The sequence below is a fragment of the Emys orbicularis genome, chromosome 2 (genome assembly GCF_028017835.1).
Source record: "Emys orbicularis isolate rEmyOrb1 chromosome 2, rEmyOrb1.hap1, whole genome shotgun sequence".
NCBI classification, from domain to species: Eukaryota; Metazoa; Chordata; order Testudines; family Emydidae; genus Emys; species Emys orbicularis.
In genome coordinates, this window is record NC_088684.1 from 177932219 (window position 1) to 177960216 (window position 27998).

General features: G+C 40.1%; 1 protein-coding gene across 1 annotated transcript; it reads right to left on the minus strand.

Moving 5' to 3' along the window:
• Nucleotides 1-744: 744 nt before the first annotated feature.
• On the minus strand, nt 745-27058 carry NR4A3 (nuclear receptor subfamily 4 group A member 3). Its single transcript, XM_065398979.1, has 7 exons — nt 27007-27058; nt 23164-24056; nt 20406-20535; nt 19294-19466; nt 11025-11224; nt 9642-9820; nt 745-1007 (listed from the first exon to the last, which is right to left on the minus strand). Exons 2-7 carry the CDS (start codon nt 24052-24054, stop codon nt 745-747), a joined length of 1836 nt encoding a protein of 611 aa, XP_065255051.1. The 5' UTR covers nt 24055-24056; nt 27007-27058.
• Nucleotides 27059-27998: the final 940 nt, after the last annotated feature.

Below are 27998 nucleotides of genomic sequence, written 5' to 3' on the forward strand. Positions count from 1 at the left end.
AAATTGTCCCTGTGTCTTCCACATACATTTGTCAGTAAGTCACACTACATGGATTCAAGTTTGGGAAACTTTGTCGTGTAAGTTAGTGCATGTAATCTTCTCACTTGATTTCTTCAATTTGATTTTCATATTAAAATAAATTAGTTAATAAACAAGACTTAGTAAGACAGCACTTTAAAAAATTGCACTTGAACATGGGAGCTAACAGCCATTGTCATTTTGCTATATCTGATTTATACGAAATATTCAGTTGAATGTACTTTGTTAAAAAAAGTGAACTTTTGTTTAGTTTGTGCCAATATGTGTGCCCTTGATACAGGAAGTATGCTAAAGGTATCATCACAAAACACATACTACCCTGGCAAACAACTATTTGTTGTTCTTGTTTTCAAACACAGCTTCTACATTTGTATTCTCCATATATGACGAGGTGTTAAACACAATAGATTTAAAACAGTCTTGTTAACCTTTTACTGCTGGGATAGCATTGTCCAAAAGTGCCTTATTAGCAATTTGTAAAAAAACCCTAATCACACAAAAAATAAACAAAAACAAGAGCACAACCCCCAAATAGTAAGCCGTTAAATTTTAGGCCTTAGTTTGTAAGGAAAAAGCGCCTGAAAAGTCCTCATTTTAGGGCTGGAGTTGCTTTTCTGTTATGCGAGGGCAGAAATGTTAGCAGTAAGTCACAATCCATTTGCCTGCTCTGGTGGGCATTAGCCTTTCATGAGGGTAATTTGAGACTCAGAAAGGTAGGGTATCCAGAAACAACTTGTCAATAATGGAAGGGGGTGGCACCAAATCTTCCAGTTTCAGGTAAAAGATGCGCTGCAGTCCCAGTGTGCAGAGAGAACGCAAGTCAGCAAGAACACCTAGTACTTTAGGCTCTGCAGACTCAAGTGGCTGTCCTTTGTTTTGGCAGCTGAAAGCTAAGTGATCTTTTAAGCTGCTAGTGATCTTGTTGCATAGCTCTTCCACTTTCTTTGGTTCTTTTAATCCATGTCGTTCTGCAAAAGGATGGCAAGAAAACAGCCAAATCAGTGTCATTATGAGAATAAACCTGCTCTTTACTCTTGGGTAATCAACCTATAACTAGGTAATACTGTAACAGACAAAATGAAGACCTTTTAAAGTTGTTAATAATAATAATATATTAGAATGGTGATGCCATATCATATTGACTGACCTTGTTTCATGCAATAAGAAAATATAATAATTGCCCTTTCTTGTTAGCAGCCAAAATATTTAATGGTGGCTTTCAATTATAATTTAAATTATAATTAATATAAGAAACCTGAGCTATCTACATATTAACCTACATTTTTAATTATATAAGGCATAATTTAATTGGACAATTTTATGGCAAAATGATCACAGGAGGTGTTTTGGAGATTTCCTTGCCTCCCTACCAGTTGTGAATGCTCAATAACTATGGCAACCATTATTTATTCAGTGAATTCAAGTGGAGATCAATATCCACTGCCAGCTCCATCAGCACTAGGCCTGGAATTCCACTAGGAATTTACAGACACTCTTGCAAGAAACCAAAGGCACCTCGACCGTTCTTTTTTATTTTGATAATCTACAGCTTTTATTTATCACTAAAAAGTCTGAGATAAAAGAACTCTGGAAGTCAACTATTTCCACCTTCGAGCAAGCAACGCATAAAGTAAAAGAGCTACTGTGTTACCCATCATGAAAAACTTCTGAAATTCCTAAAACCAAAGCAATGGCTTCTAGCTAAGGTGTTTCCCCCCCCTCCTTTATGTTCTGTTAAAATGCTGCAGTGAAGTTACACATCCTCAGTTCATTAAGCTTGAGGAGGAAGCTTCATATTTGTGATTCATTAAAAACAGTCTCTTAGCAGACATATATGAAAAGAAAGCTTTGCATCATTGTTTACCGTCAATACTTACTGGATGAATTAATGTAACATGTTTCTGAACAATAATCTCAAATAACTGTTGCATTTTAATTTGTCTTTGAATTTCAAATGCGCAGAAACATAAGAATTTGCTTCACAAGCAACATTATCATCCTCCTTGTTTTAAATACAATAATAATTGCCAGGGAGGTGCAAGAAAAAACAGATTAAATTAACTAGCAAACATAACGTGCTGTAGATAGTTAGGCCTGCAACCAATCAAGCAAATATGGTGGGAGAATGGTGGGAGGGGAAGAAGTGGGGAGTTGTGAAAGATTTATGCTCAATGCACTCCCATTTATCTGTAGCCCCCCCCCCCCCCATCCCCATCCTTATGCCAAGATTATGCTCCATTCTCCCAATCTCTCTTCCCCTCTTTTCCATTGTTCATGGGAAGGAAGGATCTGGCAGGAGGCACTTTCTTCTGGTTATCTCCCAAAAAAGGGGAACCAATGCAGGGAGCACATTCTTCTTTGCCCTCAAAACTAGGAATAATGAAAGTGTAGGGGCTCTGTTGGGCTCCTCACTCTTCTCAGGCACGTATGTATATGTATATGTGTAGTGAGGGACTGTGCTCCTGAATTTCTTTCTGTAGTGCAGGGGTAGGCAACCTATGGCACGTGATTTTCAGTGGCACTCACACTACCTGAGTGCCCCGGTCCAGGGGGTTCTGCATTTTAATTTAATTTTAAATGAAGCTTCTTAAACATTTTAAAAACCTTATTTACTTTATATACAACCACAGTTTAGTTATATATTATAGACTTATAGAAAGAGACCTTCTAAAAACGTTAAAATGTATTACTGGCACATGAAACCTTACATCAGAGTGAATAAATGAAGACTCGGCACACCACTTCTGAAAGGTTGCTGACCCCTGCTGTAGTGACTGCTCGGGATATATGTTTTTGATAAACTAATTAAAATGGAGGTGACTGCAATAAAAATAGACAGAAATTTATCCTCTCATTTTTACCAGTTTGACACTTGTGTAACTCCATTGACTTCAATGGAGCTAACTCCTGAGTTATACTGGTGTGAGATCAGAATCAGGCCCCAGATGTGTAAACCTTTGGCCCGAAGCTAATATACTCTACTGTTTGCCATCAATCTGGCTTGCTATGTAACAAGACATGAAAAATACTCATCTAGGTAGTAACAGCTGCTCAAACATCTTCACCTTCAAGGAATTTCAAAACCTAGATATTTGAAGTGACTTGTTTACATTCAAACACAAGAGTCACTGAACATTTAACAAAATTTCCAGTAAATTGTGTATAATGTAATTATGTAAGCCTGACTGTACAGGTCACCGAGAGTAAATACTTAGATGGATGCTACCATTTAAAGAACACAGTGACTAAATATTTTCTAAAAATTGAAAAATCTGTGGGGATTTTTTGGCCCAAGTCTTCTGGGGAATTCTGTAAAACATTAAATTAATCTCTAAATCTTTGAAGTGCTCCCACCTTTTAATCTGCGTTAAGGTTGTATTTTAGCAATGTTAGTGAAGACATATTTATAGGTCCAGAGAGCTGATATACTTAAACAGATCCACAGGCTGACTTTAAAAATAAATAACTATGTAGTATAGTGGAGATGCTGTAAACCTATCCCATTACTTTGTGCATTGCTGCAGAGTTTGGAAAATCAACTACTGGACTTGAGCACATAGGGCCAGATCCTCAAAGGTATTTAGGCCCCAACATCTCTTTGAAGATCTAGGCCACAGGAAATTTATTTCCCAAATCTCTAAATCTTTGAATCTAAATTAGGACCAAACCCTCAGTTTTGGTCTTCAGTGTACTTGTTACAGTGACACAATTTAACATGTTTCATTAACAATGTGTTTCTTGTTAGCAGTGATATGAAATGTCTAAATGTCATCTTAAAAGTGTTACTGGCCTAAATAGAAAAACCAAGGAAATTTCAGAATTAAGGCATACTCCATCCTTAATTTACTCTGTTGTGCCTCAGTATCAAAACAATCTCTGAAGAACAGGTAGGATTTACTACACTTCAATATGGGTGAAATCCATGGGCAAAACTCCCATTGATTTCCGTGGAGCCAGGATTTCATCCTATATGTACGGGTGAATCTACAGGTGACACGACGGAGCAAGTATGAAGGACATTTTCTATCCAAACAATGAGCTTTGTTATGTTTATCGCTTAAAAAAAAAAAAAAGATTCGGCCTTAAAATACATGCCAGCATCACTTTGCTAAAAAAGCTGTATGTAAATAAATAAATAAATAAATAAATTTAAATAAAGGGCCAGATTATTTTCTTCAGCATAAAAAGCCACGGGATGAAACTATCCACTTGAAAATCTCCACAAGGAATTCTTCATGAAAATCAATTCACACTGTCCCACTGGAGGGGAGCTTTTTGCTCCCCACTCACCCAAAAGCCACCTCTGAACTTGGTGAGTCTATGGGAAGCCAAGGCCAGACACGCGGAGGCCTGTTCCCTGGTAATGGCGTTGCCCCATCTGCTCATCCACCCCATTCTTGGCAGCATGCTTCCAGTTAATTTCTTGAGAAGGTATCTATTTAATAAACCTTCGCTGTTTATTATTCACTGTTCCATTTAGGCAGTGTGTGTAGTAAGGGTATTCTTTGATCTATTCGTTTATCACACCTCTGAAGTCACTGGAAAGTACTTTTCTGACAGCATTCAAGTGACTCTAAGTAGAAGGAGACAAATCTTGCTTGTTTTACCCATGTACGTCCTCCCATTGGATCAGATTAAGACCTGGAGCCCACTATGCTGCCATTGACTCCAATGGGAGCAGGAGCAGGCCTTTGGTGTAAGCAGGTGCAACTACACTGAAGTCAATGGAGTTGTAACCGTTGCCGCTGGATCTCAGTTAGGCCTGTTCTCTTCAATGGCAGTACGCATGTGAATAACAAGGGCAGGATTTGCCCTGAGAAGGACAGCTAGTCAAAAAAGAGGTTTTCACTAAATAACGGAGGAGGTACACAAATACTATTGTACGCACACCTCCTTACAGTAGCAGTGAAACAGGTGCAGGGCAGGTGAAAAGTAGGATTTTTCTGCCTTGTGAATCACTCCCTGGTTAATTGGCCTCTCACCCACTTTTGCAACAAAAATGGTATCTCATGGTAGGGATGCCCTCCATAAACCTGAAGAAAATGACTCATCATCAGGAGTCTTTCAGAAACTCGGCATCTAGACCTCTGCAAAGTCAGCAGTTAATCCTGAGAAATTTGAACACAGTTTTTCACACCCTTCTTCACCCCAGGTGATGTCTATGTGATTCCTGGCTATAAATCTGCTGAAGGTCACACTTCTGCAGGAAGGAAATGAAAGACCAGAGCAAAGTTCCAGGCTTAGCTTGCCTACCCTCCCTAACTCTGGACAGTGGTGGAGTATAGCAGGATTGGACCGATCCATTGACGCAGGCCTACCTCTCTAGAAAACACCACCCCCTGCAAATATACAAGGGATTTTTAGGCTCTGTATTTAAGTCAATCTGGGTCTCGTTTAATAAATTCCTATCCACCAGAGATGTATTAATATCCTGGATGCAACAGTCTATGTCCAAGATTCAAAAAGGGCCTCCTACCCAATTATATTGAAAATTGGGGTCTCTCCCAGTTTCAGTATAATTATCTGATTTCCTCTTCCCTTTTTACAAGCCCTTCCTCTTCCAAAATTGAAAGAAATTCCGGGCTTCACTGCCTCTGTGCTTTCCATGTTGGCACTGTTCTACTTAAGCATCTTCTGGTTCTTTAGACCTTTGGATCCCACATTTCAAGATCTCTAGCGTAAGTGATCCAAAAAAACAGAACAGCATAGAATTCATTTCTTGCTCTCATGGGGATGTGGGAAGAACGTCTTGCACTGTTTTCTAATTACTCTCTTCTGGCTGATGCTCAAAGCAGTGTTGACGTGCTCTGGAGGAAGATGTGTCTGGCCCTGCCTAACTAACTGAAGGAAGTAAAAAGGAGAACAGAGACGGAGAGAGGAAGATCCTAGAGGAGCACCTTAAATAAAAAAGGCCTACTATGGTATTGTGAAGTTTTGAGTTAACTGTTTGCAACCCACCTTCATCAAACCAGATGTCAGTTCTTCTAATCTGGGTGAAGGCTAATACTATAACCATATAACCTGTCATAAGGGACCTATTGAGTCTGCAGCACACTGTCTTATATTCTGCATCAAGGCTCGGAACATCAGATAAACAGAAAAAAAACACATTTTACATTAATAACATAATGTGCCTATTTAATTCATGAAAAACTTCTCTCTTTTTAGTCTTTTTCTGTATATTTCATGCTGCTGCATATCTTTCAATTTATCTCTGTACTTAGTATTGACAATACATTTACAACACCCTTCAAATTGTGTGTTGTCCCAGTGTGACATTACACAAATTATTTAATGAGTCAATTTACGTATTTGTAAATAATTTGCCTATAACCATAAGTTCCATCTTGTCAATATGCTTTCACCCACACTGGGGTGGGGGGAGGGAAATGGGGGGGGGTGAGACTGGGGGAAGGGGGTAGGACATGGAGCCGCACAAAAGTTGTCAGCTGAGAGTGGGTTGGCTGGGATAGGCAGAAGGATGGCTGAGGGTGCTCGCACAGGTACTGGAGAGTGTCTAGAGATACTGGGTAGATGGATGCATGTCTGGAAGGTGTTGGGGTGGTTGGGGTAGGTCAGGTACTGTAGGGTTTCTGGGAGTGCTGGGATGGGTGGGTGGCTGGATGTCTGGAGGGTAACTGGGTATTGGCTGTCTGTTGGGGGTATCTGGGGAGGTAGCCTGAAGCTAGGTGAGGGTAGCTAAATACTATGTTGAGGTTTCTGAGGACAGCACTGGGGTCCCCTCCCCTTTTATGCATGCTGCTGGCTGCTCCTCCCCCAAATCCAGCAGGGGAGGAGCAGAGAGGCTGCCTGCAGAGCAGGAGCTTAAGCATTCCCCAGTAGCTGGGAGGAGCAGCTTCAGTCCATTCGTTCAGTTCCACTGAATGCATGATCTCCCCGCTGGGCTACAGGAATGTGTGATGCTGCTTCAGTGCAGTGAGGCCACGGGGAGCAGCTGCAGGATTTGACAGCCTGGTGTGAAGTTGCTGCTGGTATATTTCTGGGGAAAGTTGGGGTGAGAGAGTTTTCTGGCTTTGGGAGAGTGAAATGGTCCAGGTTAATTTTACTGTGGGGACGGCAGGGTTTAGCAGCACAGAAGAGTAAAACCAGATGGTCTGGGCTGGGCTGGGCAGCTGAGAAAGGAGAATGGCATTCAATAGGATTTGAGGCTGGGGGAGGGACTTGACCACTGGGAGCACAGGGAGTGGGGATGGGGAGGGAGAAGGAAAACCTCTTTTAGCCCCAGTACTGGCTTTTACTGTCCTCTTTCCTTGTCCCTCCACAGAAGAGAGGAGTTAGTGCTCTCAAACACCCCCTAACTACTTCCCTTTCTCTCTCCTGCTCCCAGCACCCTACTGACTACCATACTACTTCCCCCCACCCTCTCCTGAGAGCACTGGCCTTTGTTTGATTCATGAAGAACACTCCTGAGGTCAGGCAAAACAAGCAGAGCACCACTCTCAGAAGCCCTTCTGTTTACTTAGATACACGGTGCAGGGACTGTTTCTGAGGTTGGTGCTGCCTGAGACCAGTATGTGCAGTGACATACTCAGGCTATAGGGGAAAGCCAGGAAATGATTCTCCATGAACAAATCCCACAACGAGGAGTATTCAACCAGAGCATTCTCCAGATTATAACCATTTCCTCATTATGCTATCACTGAGAAATGATAAGAATAAAGATAAACAACACTGTTTATGCAGCTCAAACAGTATTTTGTGCTGTTCCTTCTACTGCAATCACCTCTCTCTCAGGGCTTTCTATACCACTCATCATTTTATGGTAAATCCTTAAAAAACATATTAATGGAGATGTGCCAACATCATAAGACAAAGGAATAAACAAAAAATTATATCAATTTCAAGTTCCATTATAAATATAGGGGGGGGAAATATCAATCTTTGACAAATACAGACACAGAACATTGGTAGGGAGAGAAATGTTATTTCTTCATATTTAGAGGTAATGATTACTTTCATTTGTCTGGAGGTTTTGAGAAGACTAACAAAACACAGCAAATATCTCTATACCGAAAGGGCTTTTATCACTGGAAAATGCAAGAAACATGGGAATGTATTAATTGAAAATTATTCTCATTAAACATTTTATGTGCATCCAACTCGCCATAAACAATCTTTACTTGTTTATGCCAGGGCAACTGAACAGGGTGTGAATGAGCAAGCATCATGATGCTAAAACAGCGTTTGGGAACATGAGGAAGAACATATCACATGTTCACAGAAGTAGTTTGCATGAGGTTTTATTCCTTTAAGTAAATCCCTGAAATCTCCAGGAAAATAATTAGGAACAGGTCTCATAGTTAGAGAAAAGGATGAAAAAAAAAGTCAAGGACATTTTCTTCTTGCTGTAACAATTCACTCATTTTGGGCCTGGTTCTTACATGAGTGTAAAGCAAAGTGACCCTACTGAGTTATTCTGCATGTACACATGGTGTAAATGAGATCAGAATCTGGCACTTATTGTACCTCTCTTAATCATGGGGACATTAGTACAAATTGATTTTAAAAATAGGAAAATACTTTTCATAAGAAACCAGTATTGAAGCTAAAACTAGTATGTATTAAATCATCCCCAACTGCAAGAGGGAAAAGTACCCTAGAAACTCTGAAGATGAAACCCTGGTACCATTGAAGACAATGGGAATTTTGCCCTTGACTTCAATGTAGCCAGGATTTCACCTCAGGTCTCCAGAAAATCATCTCATCTAGGGTGAAAGAATGATGCCACTTGCAGGGGACTGGGAGTAGAACTTACAACTTTGTAGATGCCCTGAGATCTGTGAGGAAATCCATTTCCATTTCTGTGGATCTCAGGGCATCTTTGTAAAGATTCAGCCCCTCTCCATCTTGGAGCCATGGTACAACGAAGCACTGTATCACCACTGAAGACCCAGCTGCATCTGTACATTATCATCCTCTCTGAGAGGGGTTAAACAGAAAGACAGGAAGTGAATGCTGCTCTGAGTAACACTAACTCCTGCTGTATTTCTACAAGATTGTCAGGGACATCTGCCCCCAGCTCTCTCCACTTCAGCCAGCTATGCCCCCCAAATCACAAAGCCTCAGGTCCGCAACGTTTAAATGGAAGGGCTTCTGCTGTCTCAGGAAGAGAGAAATTATGCTTTACAAGTTACAATGCCCCCATTCTGTGCTTACTAGAGAGATGTGGTAGGCATTTGTACTAGTTTCATCCCCTTTACCCCATGCGGCAGAGGGGCTGAAATGGTCTTATGTATACACAAATAATTCACTAACAGTATGCAGAAAAATTCCCATTGCATCCCCCGCCCCCCGTGCTATTTGGTTTGAGATGTATTTCACCTTTTTAGAGAATGTTCCAAGAAAACATAAAACCCTGGAGAAAGAGGGAGTCATTCGGATTCCATTTTAATAGGTGTTTCTGGGAGTGAGTGAGTGAGTGTACACTATTGCCAGCCAGACTTTCAATATCGCCATTACAAATGTTCAAAAATCAAGCTCACCTTATCTGAAATATAACAAAATCAACTGAAAGCACTCAGATCTATGCTAACAATACAGTGCTAGTATTTGAAGATTGCCGTTACCAAAAGAGCACTTACCTGTAATCATACTTAGAGCTGATAAACATGCTAAGGCTGGGATATCAAGGTTAAGGCTCTGTAAATTTAATGAAAAGTCTTTAATTGACTCGAGCCACTCCCCAAATCCACGAAGGCACTGAAGTCTATGAAGCACAAGTCCATTGCAGAATACAAACTTATCTTCAGCAGTATCGGATCTTGAAAAAAAAAATTAAAATCATAAACACACATAATTTTACAAAAAGATGTACACAATACTGAAATGTGTATCATTTAATATCTCACACATATTATTACGGGGCATATGTGGGCATTCATGTTTGACAATATGCTTCTTCCTGGGGGCAAAACTACAACAAACAAGCTTCTATGATTGCTTACTTTGTAGAGTTATAAGCCTGAGGTTAACTGTAGCATGTGCTGTAGACTAATTAGTTAAGATTTTTGGTCCTGCCAAAGGCACAAGCAGCAGAGACATTTTACATTAAACACTGTATGTTTGAACCTAAGGAAGACAAAGTGTGTATGCTTTGAAATACAATAATAATATGACTTGGAGAAAGTAGAGATTATTTTCATGTTGTAACCCTTAGTGTTTCCCCACTTCCATTTCTCAAGTTTCAAAAACTGATGAAGACAAAACAATAGAAAATATATAAACGAATGTACACAAACACACAGAACATACTGTAATACTCAAGGCAGAAAATCTCTTATGTGAAAAATCTACAGTATGTGTCAGACTACAATGAAACACTGAAAAGAATCCCTGTTAAAAAACAAACAAACAAACAAACAAACATAGTTCATCTTCACCCTAAGGCAACAGGGGCATAACTCAAAACTCCATCCTGGGATTTCCCTGTAACTATCTTAGGTACAATGTCTTAACTAGTGCCAGGCTGACGAATGGCACTTCACTCTATGAAATGACTTGGTATTAGGAAGAAAAACAATCTGAACAGGATTTTGAAGCCCCTTTATCCCCTTCCAAAACAGAATTTCAAGACATCTGTGTGAAAGTAAAAAAACCCCAAACCATTGCATTACAAATGCTCTTCTACAGGTCATATAGGCAAGTACAAAACAGCCTCACTTGAAAGTAAATAAGGACAAATTATGATTAAAAGGAGAAAAGAAAATTTGGTAAATCCAATAAATGGAAGCACGTTAGTGAGAATAATATTATTCCATTTTTGTACATTATTTTCTTGTTTTTCCTCATTTGTATCACAAATTGAACACAGTATTTTGTGTCTTTTGTTGCTGTTTGTTTTTGGCTGTTTTCACAAATGACAAAAGTAAAGCTATCGCTCTACTTATCCTTTAAAAAAAAAAGTTGAAATTCACAGTTTTTCACATCAATTTAATATGGGATTATTTTCAATCACAAGTAATTACCTGATGGAGAGTCTTAGTACAAACAGCTCCAAAAAAGCTGATTCTATGAGTAACGTCTGATCTTCCTTTGGGAGATCAGTAAATCCTGGAATTTTTTCCGCCCAGCCCCTGGATATGTCAATGGAGGCAGTCAGAAGATTATAGAACTGTTGTACATGTTCTGCATCTGTGCCTGCAGCAGCCTGGTCAGTGGAACAGTACTAAAATGAAAGCCACAGAAAGTAATATTATGCGTTTTTAAAGAATGCCACAATACATACAATGCTGTCTGCTCAACAGTGTTTTTCCAGTGAGTCCCTCAACAGCAAAGACAGTAGGTTATTTTATCCAATGGATAATAAGCAGTTAAATATGAATGTAATACCTATATATGTGTGTGTGTGTCTGTGCGCGCGAGGGTGTGTGTGTTTTACTTTTAATATAGGTAGCTCTTGTACATATGGGTTTTATTTTTAATATAGGTAGCTCGAATATCTGTAACTATATGCATTTATAGTAGGACTGTCAATTAATCGCAGTTAACTCACGCGATTAACTCAAAAAAATTAATCATGATAAAAAAATAATCGTGATTAATCGCACTGTTAAGCAATAGAATACCAATTGAAATTTATTAAATATTTTGGATGTTTTTCTACATTTTCAAATATATCAATTTAAATTACAACACAGAATACAAAGTTTACAGTGCTCGCTTTATATTATTTTTTACAAATATTTGCACTGTAAAAAAACAAAAGAAATAGTATTTTTCAATTCACCTCATACAAGTACCGGAGTTCAATCTCTTTATCATGAAAGTGCAAGTTAAAAAATGTAGGTTTTTTTGTAACATAACTGCACTCAAAAACAAACCAATGTAAAACTTCAGAGCCTACAAGTCCACTCAGTCCTACTTCTTGTTCAGCCAATCGTTATGAGAAACAAGTTTATTTACATTTACAGGAGATAATGCTGCCCACTTCTTAATTACAATGTCACCTGAAAGTGAGAACAGGTGTTCGCATGGCACTGTTGTAGCTGGCGTCGCAAGATATTTACGTGCCAGATGTGCTAAAGATTCATATGCCTCTTCATGCTTCGGCCATTGTTCCAGAGGAAATACTTCCATGCTGATGACGCTCGTTAAAAGAATAATGCATTAATTAAATTTGTGACTGAACTCCTAGGGGGAGAATTGTATGTCCCCTGCTGTTTTACCTGCATTCTGCCTTATATTTCATGTTATAGCAGTCTCGGATGATGACCTAGCACATGTTGTTCATTTTAAGAACACTTTCACTGCAAATTTGTCAAAATGCAAAGAAGATACCAATGTGAAATTTTTAAGATAGCTACAGCACTCGACCGAAGAGTTAAGAATCTGAAGTGCTTTCCAAAATCTGAGAGGGACGAGGTGTGGCACATGCTTTCAGAAATCTTAAAAGAGTAAGACTCTGATGCAGAAACTACAGAATCCAAACCACCAAAAAAGAAAATCAACCTGATGCTGGTGGCATCTAACTCAGATAATGAAAATGAACATGTTGATCCGCACAGCTTTGGATCGTTATTGAGCAAAACCCATCATTAGCATGGATGCATGTCCTCTGGAATGGTGGTTGAAACAGGAAGGGACATATGAGTCTTTAGCACATTTGGTGCATAAATATCTTGCGACACCAGCTACAACAGTGCCATGCGACCACCTGTTCTCACTTTCAGGTGACATTGTAAACAAGAAGTGGGCAGCATTATCTCCTGCAAATGTAAACAAACTTGTTTATCTGAGCAATTGGCTGAACAAGAAGTAGGACTGAGTGGACTTGTAGGCTCTGAAGTTTTACATTGTTTTATTTTTGAATGCAGGGTTTTTTGTACATAATTCTACATTTGTAAGTTCAACTTTCATGATAAAGAGATTGCACTACAGTACTTGTATTAGGTGAATTGAAAAATATTATTTCTTTTGTTTTTTACAGTGCAAATATTTGTAATAAAAAATAAATATAAAGTGAGCACTGTACACTTTGTATTCTGTGTTGTAAGTGAAATCAGTATATTTGAAAATGTAGAAAATATCCAAAAATATTTAAATAAATGGTATTCTATTATTGCTTAACAGCCCTAATTTATAGAAATCAGGCATTTTATAAATGACCAAATTTGGCCTTCATCCATATGCTGTTAGTCAACAAAACCAGAAATCTGGTGGCTAGGATAACTTTTAAAACTGGAAGGATATAAGAATTCTATTTAACATATCACAATTTTTAAATTTCCCATTGATGAATTTGGCTCAATGTATTGTAAATGCAGATTTCCTCCAGAGCCTCTCAAATCACTATCTCACCGTGCGAGAGGCATGTGGGATAAATCTTTTTTGTTATCTGACACATGCAGCATCAATCCATTTGAACAAAAAATTGGTTCAAAATAAAATAACTGGCCAAAATGACCTCATCATCTGAACTGAACAATTTTTAGGTTTAGGTAAAGAATGTATCATCTTGTTGACACGACCAATCCTTCCAACAGCCCCAGCTTCCTTAACTTCCCCATGACCTGCCAACAGACTGCAGCTCCTTACCCGCTACCACTTCCAACTTCCTCACTACTGGATCCCTGTCACTTCTTAATTCAAATCTTATGCCCAGGGTCTAAGCCTGGCCCTACTCTCTCCATGACATGGAGCACAGCCAGAGTGGTGTGGTCCAGCCTATTTCTGTGTCTGAGAAGTGCTGCTGGTTTCCTGAGTGGGGAGAAATGGACTTGGAATTTACTCCATGGCTGTAACAACTTTCTCTCCACTAGGCCCTTCGGAGTAATTTTTGGGAGGGATTTAGTGCAAACAGTATCTCCCTGGGCACCCCACCAAAAGATCTCCACAGCTGACGGAGAGCTGCTCTTCAAAGAGCACTCTCAACTGGCAGCTAGAGACAGAGCCCATTGACCTGAAGAGTCTGCTGATAACATGATCAAGGGGGGACAAGGTGGGAGGGGAAAGACCCCCAGCCTCCCTCAGTGACAACAGGAATGTTTCTGGGGACTTTGGAGCCCCTACTACTGTCACCTCACCGCCCCTGCAGATCTGATTGAGGCTGTTACTGAATCCCCAAGCTCTTCCTCTGTGGAGGAGAGAGGGTGGAAGGTGCAAAGAGGAACCCTGGAGTGGGTAGCTCTTGTCCACTACATACTCCCCTAAGGGAAGCAGGTTCACTGCTGGTGTAGAATGAGTAGGATGAATGGTCTCAGAATCATGGATAGGTGGGAGATACACAAGAAGTGACACTGGAAACCCTACATAACTCTGGCGACATCTGAGGTATCTCTGCTGGCGCTAAGTAATTCCTGTCTGCTCAACCCTGCATTAGCTGCAGGACCATTTCTTATCCTCTGCTCCCATTGCCTCCCCCAGTGATAAAAGCACATGTGATCCCTCTGATGAAATTTATATGGGGAAAAATCCTGCCCCTGCAGCTATGGCGGGTCGCATGACACTGAACCAGTGCAGTTCCACTCCAAACAGGAAGATGCAGGGCTGGGGAGAGGACGGGGGCTATGCAGGGCATGCACATTGCATTGTTACACAAGTCCTTGGTCCTCCCCCCATGAAGAGGGGCGGGGGTGCACAAGCGGCTATTCAAGCCATTGGAAGCAATAACCTTTGTGGAGTGGCTATGGAGCTTCTCCATGGCCTGGAGAGGGCTAGGAGGAGGATTTCACCACCACCACCACTGGTCCCCTGTGCATCTGCCCAGTACTTGGCCTAGATACTCAGACTGGGTGCTGGGATTTGGATTTGCCCCAAGGTTAGCAGGGCAAATTAATCTTGCTCGTATGTGACACTGGAATTCAAGGAGCACGTGCTGCACAGACCGTCAGTTCCCAGACTCCTGTTTTACATGCTACTCAGACTGTGCAGAGGCGGGGTGGTGGCTATCTGGTGCCATGGGGGCATACCACCTCTGGGCATGCCATCTAACTCCTGTGTGCTGTCAGCCTGTTTGCTAGTTATTACAAAACTCATCTGTCCAACATAAACAACAATGTACATCTACCTATAATTTTGGCCATGTAGCAGGATACCTGTTTAGTAGGTTACATGGTGAGGCCACAAGTGATTAGAAAATAAGAAGGCTCCAGTGCAACTGAACAATCTCCACAAATTCCCAAAGGCAAAATGGGGGTGGGGGGATTGACCTGGGCAGTTACTCTAGACTCCTGGGAAATCTGGCTGCACTCAAATACGCTGGCAGCCAAGTCCCTCCAAAGTGCTGCATGACAGCATGCATTTTTGGATGTTCTTTGTCATGGTTATTGGGTAAGTAAAACATCTCTCCTCCCCCAAGGTCAGATCCTGCCTCCAAGGCCTTTGCACGCAGGGGACCCTCACTGTGTGGATCCTCCCATCCCATGCAGAAATTTTGGAGGGTAGCAACTTTTGTGGTACCCCCTATATCCACACAATGTGAGGGGATGGGTGTGGGGCAGGGAACAGGTGGACCTGATTTGGGAGAGGGCAAGCACCCACCAGCCCCACACAAATTGTTCGGAAGAGGTAATATACCTCCAGGCTGTATTAACTTTTCTGCAGAGCTCCATATTGGGGAGCCCCCATTTAATGGGGCTCTGGAGACAGCCATGGCCAGGGAACCCCAGAGCCAATGTGGAGGAGATGCAGAACCCCAGGATCTGCTTGGCCCTAGGGAGACCCGCTTGGTTGTGCAGGGGTTGAACTATGGCACATTCATTCCATGAGGAGCAAACAGAATGATTTGAGGAAATTTCCTCCCCCTTCCACAGGTATTTCTGAGGCAGGACATGCTCTGAGCCACAGAAATCAGCAAAAAGAAAAAATATATAGTGCTCTGAAGTCATCCCATGTGTAGCTCATCTGAAGTCAATAGGGATAAATCTGGCCCAGTATTTTTAAAGCACTCCTTGAACACATTAAATTGACCTATAATGGCAGCAACACAGAATGTTACTATTTTCTAACTCTAACGTGAACATTTCTGTGTTACATTATAGAAGCAGGTTTATTCAACTGAATGTATGTTTAATAACTCTACATATTTCTTAGATTTGTTTTGCTAATTCTAGTAGCTCGATCCAGCCCATAGGAGCATGATAAGCAGAATGACAGAAATTGTATTTCCTGCCTTTGAACTGTTAGTCACTGCTAGAGTATGTCATTCATTGCTAGAAAGGCTCACATTTTACCAAAAATAGATGAGGAAACCAACTGAGGCCAAATTCTACAGTCCTGGATTACGCACAAATCATTCCCTGCACTGGGAAAACCCAACGATCACCCCATGGGAAGGGGCTGGTGTTTACCTCACTCCTGCACAAAACAACTAGCAGGCCTGGCCTTAGTCAACAGGCCATTAGAGAGAAGGGGGAGCACCCTGCACTACATGAGACAGCACCACAAAACTGGAGGCACTTTGGGAGAAAGACAGAAGAGGAGACCTTCCCCTGGCCCCCAGGACATGGCTCCTTTATGAACGGAGCTATCCAGGGAACCCTGCCTATGGTTGCTGCGAAGATTTTCCCCAAGAAGAGCTCCTGTGTACAGCAGCATTATTTTATGTAGGATATGAAAGTCTGATGCTGTGCAAAGTGGTCAGACACCCCTGTTCCACCCCTTCCTGCTTATGTCAGACCTCCTGGAGCTTGCATACTTACAAAAACATGGAGGAGGCTTCCTTAGATTTCAAGGGGAGGAGCAATGATACTCTTAGTGCAGCTCCTGTTTTTGCATTGTGACCCTGGCATTTGCTTAATTTCTGGCCTCTATAAATACAGCAGGTTTTATTATAAATACAGATTACTGCCCTACTCTACCCTTAATCAGCCAGAATCTTACTGAAGTTGATGGGAATGCTGCCTGAATAAGGAGTGCTAGATTTGGGGCTTGATTCTCTTCTCACTTACACAGTACAAGTCTGAACTTCATGGAATTACAACAGTGAAACAGGTGTGAGACAGAATATGGCCCTTGGCCTTTAATAAGTTATAAAACAATCTTCATAGTAATTGTTTCTGAAACCAAATATCTAAATATTCTGTTACTGTGGACTGATAAATTAAAACCAACTCTGAAATCAAGAGTAGCAATGTTCTGAATAGAAATAAGATTTGTTTTGACATTCCAGGGTTATATGATTATTTGGATTTTCTTTGTGCAATGTACTGATTCTTTTTTTTTTTTTTTTTTTTTTTTAACAAATCCTGTATTGCGGTTTATATTACTATTTTCTTATGGCAGGCAAGACAATATTATTAGATTACAGTATGCTAGAAATTTGAAAAATTAAGGCCCCATTCCTGCAGTGTATTGTGTGTGGGTTCCCCTCCATCCAGGCATAGGGTCCACCCGCATGCAATGCATTGCAGAATCAGTATCTTACTGAACACACCTATAATTACTCTGCTCAGCAACAGAATTCATGAAAGTGGTTTTGTAAGTACATGTTTTTACTACATATACCATCCCACTAATATCAGTTGATGTACATTTTTCATTTTGTTCACTCTAATCCCTTAAAAAATATGCAGAAAATTTACAAATATATGATTCATTAATTTATGTTAGAAGGCTTAAAAAGAGGTTTTCACTACTAAGCACTACCAACTATTATATTTTACTCTAAAGTAAAATTAGGGTGCCAAATCCTACCAACAACCAATCAGACACAATAGAATCTTTTAGTTATGAAGCATAAACTAATTCAACATCAACAATGCAGTTTTCCTTAGGCTTCCAATGAAACTGTACACAATCATAAAAAATATTAACCACTTAGATCTATGCGCTATTTTTGTATGAAGTGAAATAGTCACAGTAGGCTAAAAAAAAAAAATCACATAAAAATACACAATTCTCATTGGATTTTTGTCAATGTCAAAAAGCTATACATCTATCAGTATACATCCAGGGGCTCAATCCTGCATATAGACATCTGGGTAACTTTACTCACATAAGTAATTCCATTTAATTCAGTAGGACTATGTACATCAGTAATGTTACTCACATGCATAAATGTTTGTAGATTCAGGCCCTAATGTGTTTTGGGAAAGTTAAAATAAATGAAAATATACCTAATGCATTCTCCCATTAAAGATCATCAGACAAAAATATAAACTGGGTGCTTAATAAACATAGCAAAAAAAAAAAAAAAATCTATAGGTAACTATAGATTAGCCTGTAGAAAAGCATCTATAATGTGTCTATAATTATTAAAGCATGTCAATATAATTACAAATAAATAGAAAGGTTATCAATATATATATAAATATATATAAAGTCAAACCAGTCTCATATTTAGTAAAATTTAATAAAGATAAAGGGATTTGTTCATGATTTTCCACATATGTATTTTTTCTTTCCTTGTTTTGGAATTTCAATACTATATTTTAATAATTGCAGGTGTGCTATAGCCTATTTTCTGCAATAGATAACAAAATATCTCATCAATATTTAAATAAAATAAATATTTAATAATAAGGTTACAAAAAAATCTACAATATATGAGAATTCTTTGCTTGTTCAATTATTTTTTTCAGTTTGATTTAAAGAACTATTCAACAGACTTGGATTAATAAATAATAAATAAAATAATAATAATACCACCTAGCTCTTATACAGTGCTTTTCATCAGTAGGTCTCAAAGCACATTACAAAGGAGATCAGTATCATTATAATTTATTCCTTAAACCTAATATTCATGCTGCATTATGCAATGGTCCAATCCTGCTCCCACTGAAAACAACGGCGAAACTCCCATTGATTTTAACTGGAGCAGAACCGGATGCTTATTTGTTTCAACAACCAGGTATAACTTCTCATAACCCATCTATCTGAATATGAAAAAAGCAGTTAGGTTTTCCAAACTGGAAATTAAGGCCCCAATCCCACAACTGACTGAACAGGAGCACATCCCAGAGTCTGCCCTGAGTCCTGTTGAAGTCAATGGGGCTCTGCGCACAGTCTGTTGCGGGATCAGTGCCTATTTACCTATGCATACTTGCTTTAGCACACCTGTGGGGAGTACTGCAGATAGTCTTGTGTCTTAAACTCTGTATCACAACCGATAGAGGCTAAAATTAATTTCCAGTGTAACTCCATTTAAGTCACTGTCGACACACCAGGGATAGGGCACTGGGTCAGTTATTACTTTATCTAAATTGTACAGTTTTCTTTCATTTCAATGTACTGATTGTTAAATTTTAAAAAACACAATTTAGTAATTATTTCTATGCAAAAAATCATAAAACATACTCTGGAATAATCAGGCTCTCGGGGTGTGGAGTCAGTGAAAGCGCGGACCAGGGCATTCATCATACTGATTGGAGGAGAAGGTGGGGAGGGCTGGGAAGGTTCCTGCTGTAAAGGGCTCTTTGGTTTGGAAGGCAGCCGACCTCTTCTCCCTTTCAGGCTATCAGTACGGACAACTGATTAAAGAAGAACAAAAATCAGTCCACAAAGACATCACCAAAAAGCTACAACCACAAATGAGCACCAGGTTAGTTCTTAATTATGATTAGTCCAGCAAAAACCATAATATTTTTCCATTTAGATGGATAGATAGATAGATAGATAGATAGATAGATAGATAGATAGATCACTGCCATCCTTAATTGCAGAGATATAAGTGAATATTATAAAACAGTGTGAAGCTCAGACTTGTAGCCAGCAATGTTACATTTGAACAGCACCCTTTTTATGTAACCCCAGTTCTGTCCCTGTATGTTTTTTACATGCACACACACATACACAAATACAAACTCTAATAATGTACATTTAAGCCTTCTTACTGAAGAATTCTTAGCTTCCTTAAAACACTTCAGATGCTATGGGCCTAATCCTGAAAATGCTTACTCATGTGAGTACTCCCATCAGTGGGACTACTCACATACTTAAGCATTTGCAGGATTGGGGCCTATGGATTCAATCCTGGCTCCATTACAATCAATGGCAAACCTTATATTTAATTCCCTGGGAACAAACCAGCGCCCTATGTAAAGGTACACACACAGGACACAAAGTAATGCAGCCCCTCTATGAGGTGGCAGCCAATTGCAGTACAGCACACTGTACAGCAGGAAAGGGAGGAGAAACTTTGGCCAGGGTCACTGGGAAAAAATCTTTCTCTGATGACCTTGCTGTTCTTGAACCTGTGGTTCCAAAGAATCTAGATATTATAAACCTAATGCCTGGGGAAAAAAACAAACAAAAAACCTTACATATATTGCATATACCCACACTTTGGGGGTAAGTAAACTAGAAAGCCTAACATTATAAAATTCCTCATAAAAATTAAATCTATATATTTTAACTTAAGTAAATTTAATATTCAGATATTTGTATTTATGATAGCTCATGTTCCTTACCTTCTTTAACCATGCCGACACTGAGACACTTCTGAAAGCGGCAGTACTGGCATCTGTTACGACGTCTCTTATCCACTGGACAGTTTTTATTTGCCAAACAAACATATTTTGCATTTTTCTGAACTGTTCTCTGAGAAAATGCAACACAGAAATAGTCAACTGATAGTTTCTTGAATGAGCTAGGACCTGACAAGATGTATTTTAATTACAATGTGAAAAGCGACAGTGCAATTTGTATAATTAGATAAAATTAATTTCCTAACACACTAGCCTGCAGGAAAAACAGTTTTATTGGTGTTAGCTGCTGACAATGAAAATTGTCTAGGATTGTTCTGAAGCAAGTCTCAGGAGACAGCCAACTTTGAATGATAAAATCATATCTGAAATTACCAGGTCATCGCATCTACCTTTGGGGATTAGATTATCTCCGCTTTTAATATCCCTTTGGGAACAATTTTCTACTTGGTTCATTCCCCTGATTATTACTGACCTTATTAAAATAGAATCAAAATGATCTGGTATGTACTTCTCTTGCTATCGCTGTTGTTAGTCAAATATCACAATAACTGGTTTTGCTCGCCATTAAAATCAGTACAGATGAAATCAAAACTACAAAAACCAAACCAAACCAAAAAAGCCCCAAACCTTTCACAATTTAGCTAACTCTCATGGACAAATAACTTATTTTGGAGAAAATGAATGGAGTTATATTGTACTGACACTTGCTTAGCTATAAAACAAATGTTTGGCGAGGATGCTGGCCAATTTATTTTTAAAATCCTACTTATATTCTAACAAATAATTTTGAAAACTATCAAATAACTTATTTTTATAAAATCTGAATTAAGACTAGAAAAAGAATAAAGCAGATATTGGTACAAACAGTGTAATGTGTTTTAATATTTAAAATCAATGCTATTTCAATAAATAACTCAATTTCACCACAGATGAGCATTTAATAGCAAAGTCTTAAAAGCAACAACAATAAAACTCATAATTACTGTGACATTATAAACTGAATCTTTCCTCAATATGAAATTATGTAGAAAAATGTTTATTTCTTTCACATTTGTGTTCCTTAAAAAACAAGATCAAAAGTAATAAAAATAAGAAACACATGAAATCACATCTTAGAATTGGAAAATCATTTTGTAAATTTAGGGCCCAATCCTGCTCCCATATAAATTCACAGCAGTTTTGCTATTGACTTTCACAGGAGCAGGAACTTAATAGCTACTTTTCCCAGATGATTTTTGGTACCTATTCTAATTATGTTTAAACAACTAAGAGTTTTAATAGATATGTGTATTTTTACCATATTATAAAAGTATTATCATTGAGTAATGTTACTAGTAGTAAGTGCAATAAAAAAATGCTTTAAACATTGGCTCCTATCAAAGCCAATGCAAAAACTCCCATTAACTTCAACAGGAGCAGGTCTCTGATCTTTACAGAAAGAAACTGACTAAATCAAATCTTCAACCTTGACACTAATAAATCAAACCCTAAAATCTACCCCAAGCTCTAAATTTAAACATGCCATTTGTAAGAGTAAACTGAAACCTTACATACGATCTGTAAAAAACAAAAACAAATACTAAAACCTAGCATTAAAAAACAAAAAAAATTACATAAACCCAGAAAGCATAAGCAGAAAGTTTCTTCGTAGTAAATGCATTATGTATTACCTGTCCCCAGAACCTTCTCAGTTAGTCTCAGAGCTAATATTGAGGCACTGTATAGTGCTTAGTCATTGCACTACTTAATACCTTTCACAGATCAGAATTCACTGGTTTCTAAACTAAATAGTTGTAGTCAAGCAGCAACTTCCTAGCATGACAAATGTTCTGTTTTATAACATACATTGACTCAATTGCCTCCTTGGCATGTCCTTAAATCTACATTTCTTTGTATTACCCTATGGAGGGAGATTACACTTTTCACTGTTACTGCTAGCTGAATTATCGGGTGACTATCAGGATGTCTGTATTTCATGCCTTGTTTTAAAAATATTTAATTAGTCTGAATGACTCAGTAAAGTCCAGTTTGTTGACAGCAAAATAAATGCAGCTAGATTTATTTCAAGAGAAGCTCCTGAAACAGTTGCCCTGCACTCCACGGAAAGACATTATGGGCCAGACACTAGGCTGGTGTACATCAGGTTAGCTCCATTGATTCAGCTGACTGAGGCCTTGTCTACACAGTGTGTTAGTCCACACCAGAGCAGTGTAAATTCTAGTGCACCCTAACATGCTGCACATTGACTGGCACATGCGGACTCTGCTGGTGCCCACTAACTGTCCCATAGCATGCATTCTTAGTACTTTTTGAAATGGCTGGGATTACATTAATGCACACTAGGGAACTTTTAGTGCATGGCAGCAAGGTCCCACAGGCCAGTTAGTGCATGACACACTATTGTGCACTAGAATTTACACCCCTTTGGTGCAGACTAACATACCGTGTAGCCACGCCCTGAGATTCTGTCTGAGAACTAGCCCAATCCCTACACTACATCCTCTGGAGGATATGATTTGGCTTTGTATGAATAGTCAGCTGGTGTCTACCTTCCCTCACTAGACTACCCAGATGGTGTGTTTTTACTCTAATATACACTTTGCTCACAGAATCATCCTAACTTTTCTGGGTGAACTGATCAGCATAACAACACCCGAAGCAGTCAATGGTTAGCGTGAATGGTGTGGGGATGACTTGGGATGGGGGTTGGCGTGTGTATGTAAGTATATGTGGTTCTCACCTTAAAGAAGCCCTTGCACCCCTCGCACGTCCGTACCCCATAGTGTTGGCAGGCAGCATTGTCCCCACACACAGCGCAAGTGCCTTCTCCAGATGAGGAGCTCCTGCTGGGCGGGGAAGGCAGGCCACTGCTGCTGCCACTGCTCTCGCCCAACAGGCTGGAAGTGGCTGCATTGAGGCCCAGTGGCGAGAAGGCTAAGGCGGCTGCTCTTTTGGCCAGGGGAAGCCCATAAGGATGATTCTCCATAGTGGCTTGACCGGCAGTGGGTCTGTCAGATCCCAGAGGCAGGCTTAGGGCAGCAGGGTCATAGCACATGTGGGCACCAGCTGCAGGCGTGTGGGGTGGCGAGTGCTTGAAGTGGAAGAGGGGGAAGCGGGTGGGCACAGTCTTCATAGGGGCAGAGTCCATCAAGTGGGTGGGGGCCATGCAGGTCTGTGCAGGCTGCAGCGGATGTGGGGGTTCGTCCCACATGGAGGCCTGGTGAGAAGGGAATCCAGGGGTGGTGGGCGTGGAAGGCGGGGACTGCTTGAAGTACATGGAGGTGCTGGGCATCCCTTCATCTGTGGAGGGGGGCAGTGAGGAGTGGTAACTATGTAGCCGGCTGTCTTCCATTTTTATGAGGGGCCTCTGGCTGGAGGAAGCAGATTGCATTTGGTACAGGCAGGAGGGCTTGAGCTCATAGCTGCCAGAGTAACCCTCCATGAAGGTGCTGAAGCTGGGCAGGGAGGTGGTAGCGGTGGCAGTGATCTCGGTGCTGCTCAGGTCCATGGTCAGTTTGGTGTAGTCAGGATTCATGATCTCCGAGCTGTACTCTGAGCCATATGCGTAGGTCTGAGCTGCATAACTCGAACCAGGAGGTGAAGGGCTATACTGGGCTTGCACACAGGGCATATCTGCAAGGGCAAAAGGGGCCATTAGCAACAACAACAAACAACAACCACCTCGCTGCGGCTGCAGCTTCGGGTCATCACTTACAACTCTCTTAGCCTTTTATGGTGATTTCCTGCATTTCACGGAACGAAATTAGACACCCACTGCCAGAATGTGGGAGTTATAAATTTCCTCTGAGTACTCAGTATTTGAGAAGAAATATACATTAGATGCATATGGGGCCACATTCTGCTCTCAGTTACATTGGTTGAAATCAGTGGAGTTGACCCAAATTTACACTGGTGTAAGTGAGAGCAGAAGCTGGCCCTAACTGCCCTAGATCTGCTGCCTAATAGACAGAGATGTCAATGAGAATTAAATAAGAAGCACGAAAACAGTATATGAATAGATGCAATTATGCCATAAAATTTTCATAACGAAAAAAACCACACTATCACAGTCTATTCTATTATATGAGAGAGAGAGAGAGAGAGAGAGAGAGGTACATATAGGTACGTATATATATATATATATACATATATATGTACATTGTCTACATTGTACATCAAAAACACAACTGAAATCACTGTATCTGTTACTGGGGAGCTGTGAAGATAAATACTTCTTACCTGACCTAGAGCCTACATACAGTATTTCTGATCAGATCATAATTAAGGGTGATATCTTGCCATCAGCTTTTAAGAAGAACTCCCCATTATAGGGAGGACTACTAAAAAAAGATGGCACAATAGACCCTAACATTTTTAAAAATGTAAAGGCAAAAGTGCACTGTATTTCTGTCCTGATTGTTATAGGAGATCTAGGCTGAGGTTGATACTAATCCTGTATTTTTTTTCATTGCATCATGAAAGTAAATCCAGTTCACTCATAGCTAAAATGATGACTCTAGTAACACAAAGAGTTGATTTCTTTATTTATTTTCCACTTCTCCATTCTTCACTTTATTGCTCATAGGACATTACAGACCCAATACAGCAATCTTTATGAGGTTTGCCTGCTTAAGCACTACAGGTTTCAGTATTTGCAATCAAAGGTAAAGACAGTCATTGAGTTTCACTTTAACAAAATATACATCTTATTATTAGTTAGTGGAAATGCTTTCACATGATAAACCTGAGAAAGTAAAGAAGTATTATTACCCTTGGAGGAAATATATTTCAAAATTAGGCCTAGTTTATCTTTTTTTAACCAGTATAATTCATATTCCAGAGGCATTGGATAAATGATACATACAAACATTTCTAAAGTTTAAAGATAGCTGTTCTTCCTGGATATTTTAAGAAGACCCTTTACTTTGGTTTCTTAAAACATTTACAAGAAACTCTCACACAATAATCAAATTAATTTCTATTAAATAAACTTTGAATTCCTAATTTGTAGAGAAACACATTTAAATTAAGAACAGATTTTAATTATTGTATTTTCATGTCAGAAAGAAAGACCAGCAATTTCAAGTTTTCAAGGAACTTTGTAAAAATGTGGGAGAAAATTACTGCTTTTGTTTCCTAAAATGAGTCTTTGAAGACTACTTTTATTTATATATCCAAATATTATATATATACACATATTTAAAAATAGGACAAAATCTTCATAAATCTTACCTCAAAAATCTTATTTATTTTTATTTCTAAAATGTGCCTGCCAGTCTCTGGAGGCATATACACAATTGAACTAACACAAATTAAGAAAGAAAACTCAGTGTCAACTTGTGATATTATCAAACACGGGAAGTTAAACAACTGGTTTTCCTAAATATGTTGATTATATGTTAATAGAGTAAAAGGAAATGAAACTCCTTCCATACACTTCCAATGAAAATTCATTGAGAAATGCAGTTTAACAAGCAGATAAATAATGTCACAAATTGACATGTTGACACAGAATCTTGTGAGGGAGAAGGATTTTCTGTCTGTGCTGAATAGGAGCAGGAGCTGATAAGAGATGACCTGCTGTTCCTCTTCTCTTCAGCAAGAATACCTACACTACTGAATATAACATGGCTATTTCACTTTAAGAAACTATTATGCTAAATGTGCTATAAGGGAATAGAAATCTGCATTAAACCCTATTTGAAGAAAAGGAGGAGGAAAGAATTAAGGTAAGGATCTATTCAGATCTGCAGAACTCCTCTTACTATACTGATTCCCAGCGTGATCTACTGACTAGTTCTAACTCCTGTTTTTTCTTTCTACTTTAAGCACTGGGATTAGTTTTCCTCAAAAATAAATAATAACGTGATAATTTAATAATTATTATTCCTTAACAAAAGGTGCTTAAAATAATCACAAGCCACATTTTAAAACGATGTATTAGCAAGACCAAGATAAATAAATACAAAATCTGGTTAGGAACATTTCAGAGGCACTAACCTTTCTGAAATCTTTGCGAGAATGTTACATGAGAATAGGAGTTAATAATGTTCACAGCAACATCCCACCCACTTGCTTGCAATTTTCTCTTTCAATTTTTACACATTGTTGGTTAGGGACTTTTAATTCCTATGGATTCAGTCATAACAGTAAAAGTTTTATTAAATACAGTCTCTGAATGACTATGAAATTTAATCGGGGACCAAATTTTGCTCGAAGGTAAACTCCTTGCGCCCTGTTCAAAGCGAAATGGCATTTGCAAGAGCGAAATTTGGCCCTACAAGTTTGAAAATATTAAAACTGTTGATAGTATTTGCAAAAGAAGCTCGGCGTATTGGCAGGAGACTTTATTCTCACACCGATTCCACTAATTCCAGGTGGAGTTGCTTGCTGGGAGAAGCCAATTGTCTGAATTCTGCTCTCTGTTCCCCCCGTGTAAACCCAGAATAACTCCACTGACTTCAAAGGCGCGACTCTGCATTTACACCGTGGACTTAGGGGCTGAATACGCAGTGTTAGGTCTCTGAGCGGGCAGTGGGCCCCCAGCCCCTGTGTGCTCGCTCGCCCGGGAAGTGTCTGTTACCTGGAGGGTATCTTGCTCGCTGAATGGTGGGGCTGGTTGTCTGGACGGCGGAGGCTGCAGGAGGAGGCGGAATGCGGGCTGGCTGGGACCGGTCTGCGGGGCCGGGTTTGGAGCCGGGACTCAGCGTGGGGCGCTCTTCCGAACCGGGCTCTGTCACACAGCAGGGAAAGAGAGAGGTCGGGAGTCATAACATGGTCTGCACCCGATCGCGGCTGAGACCAGCAGCTAGGCACGGCGACTGCCAGGGACTCGGAGACCCGGGCTGAAATGACGCCGTGGGACTGAAAACAAGCCGCAGAGCCGGGGATGAGAGGCAGGTTCTGAAGGGAAAGCCACACCTCGGCCACCTGCAGCCTGGGAATAACAACGCGTTAACGTGGGAACTGGGAGGGGAGAGACAAATGCACAGTCCCAGCCCCAGCTCCCCCCAAACTGGCGAGGGGCTTCTCGTGTTCCTCAGAAAGCAGGTCGCAGCCTTTCCCCTAGAGGTTAGAAAAACTCCAGCCCTAAAGCTGCCATCCCCCCTTCTCTCTCGCTCAGGACACCCGGGGAAGAGTCGGGAGATGCCATGGAAAGGAAGTTTACACACTTTTTTCAATAGCAATGTTATGACAATATCGGGATCGGATTGGGAGTAAAGCCAAGAAAGCAGGCTCCTTTCGCCCAGCGAAAACGCACAGAGAAGGGCGCTGTGGAAAATGTTTAGTAACTTTCCCTCTAAATTGCTTGGCCCCTTTGTCCCACGCGTGCGGGCATTTTCGGGGGCCAGCAGGAAGTTTAAATCCGGGTGGATCCAGGCCAGAGACAGTTATGTCCAAGGTAGACAGACTCTTGCTGTGAACTGAAAGGATTTCTTATACCCCAAGCTTGCCTTCTCTGTGCAGTCCCCGAAGGGTCGGCGCTCGCTCTCTCCCCAAGGGGGAGGAGGAATCCCGGGGATCAGCCCCCAAACCTAGATCAGCACCAATGCCAGCTTCTGTTCTCGACCTGCC

Bases quoted from the DNA above. Each gene is read 5' to 3' on its own strand.
- NR4A3 (XM_065398979.1), bottom strand. From the start codon at position 24,054: ATGCCCTGTGTGCAAGCCCAGTATAGCCCTTCACCTCCTGGTTCGAGT. The intron at 19,467-20,405 runs GTAAGGAACATG...TTCTTTAATCAG, and splicing joins TGTCGGCATGGTTAAAGAAG to TTGTCCGTACTGATAGCCTG. The intron at 1,008-9,641 runs GTAAGTGCTCTT...ATCCTTTTGCAG, and splicing joins AGCTCTAAGTATGATTACAG to AACGACATGGATTAAAAGAA.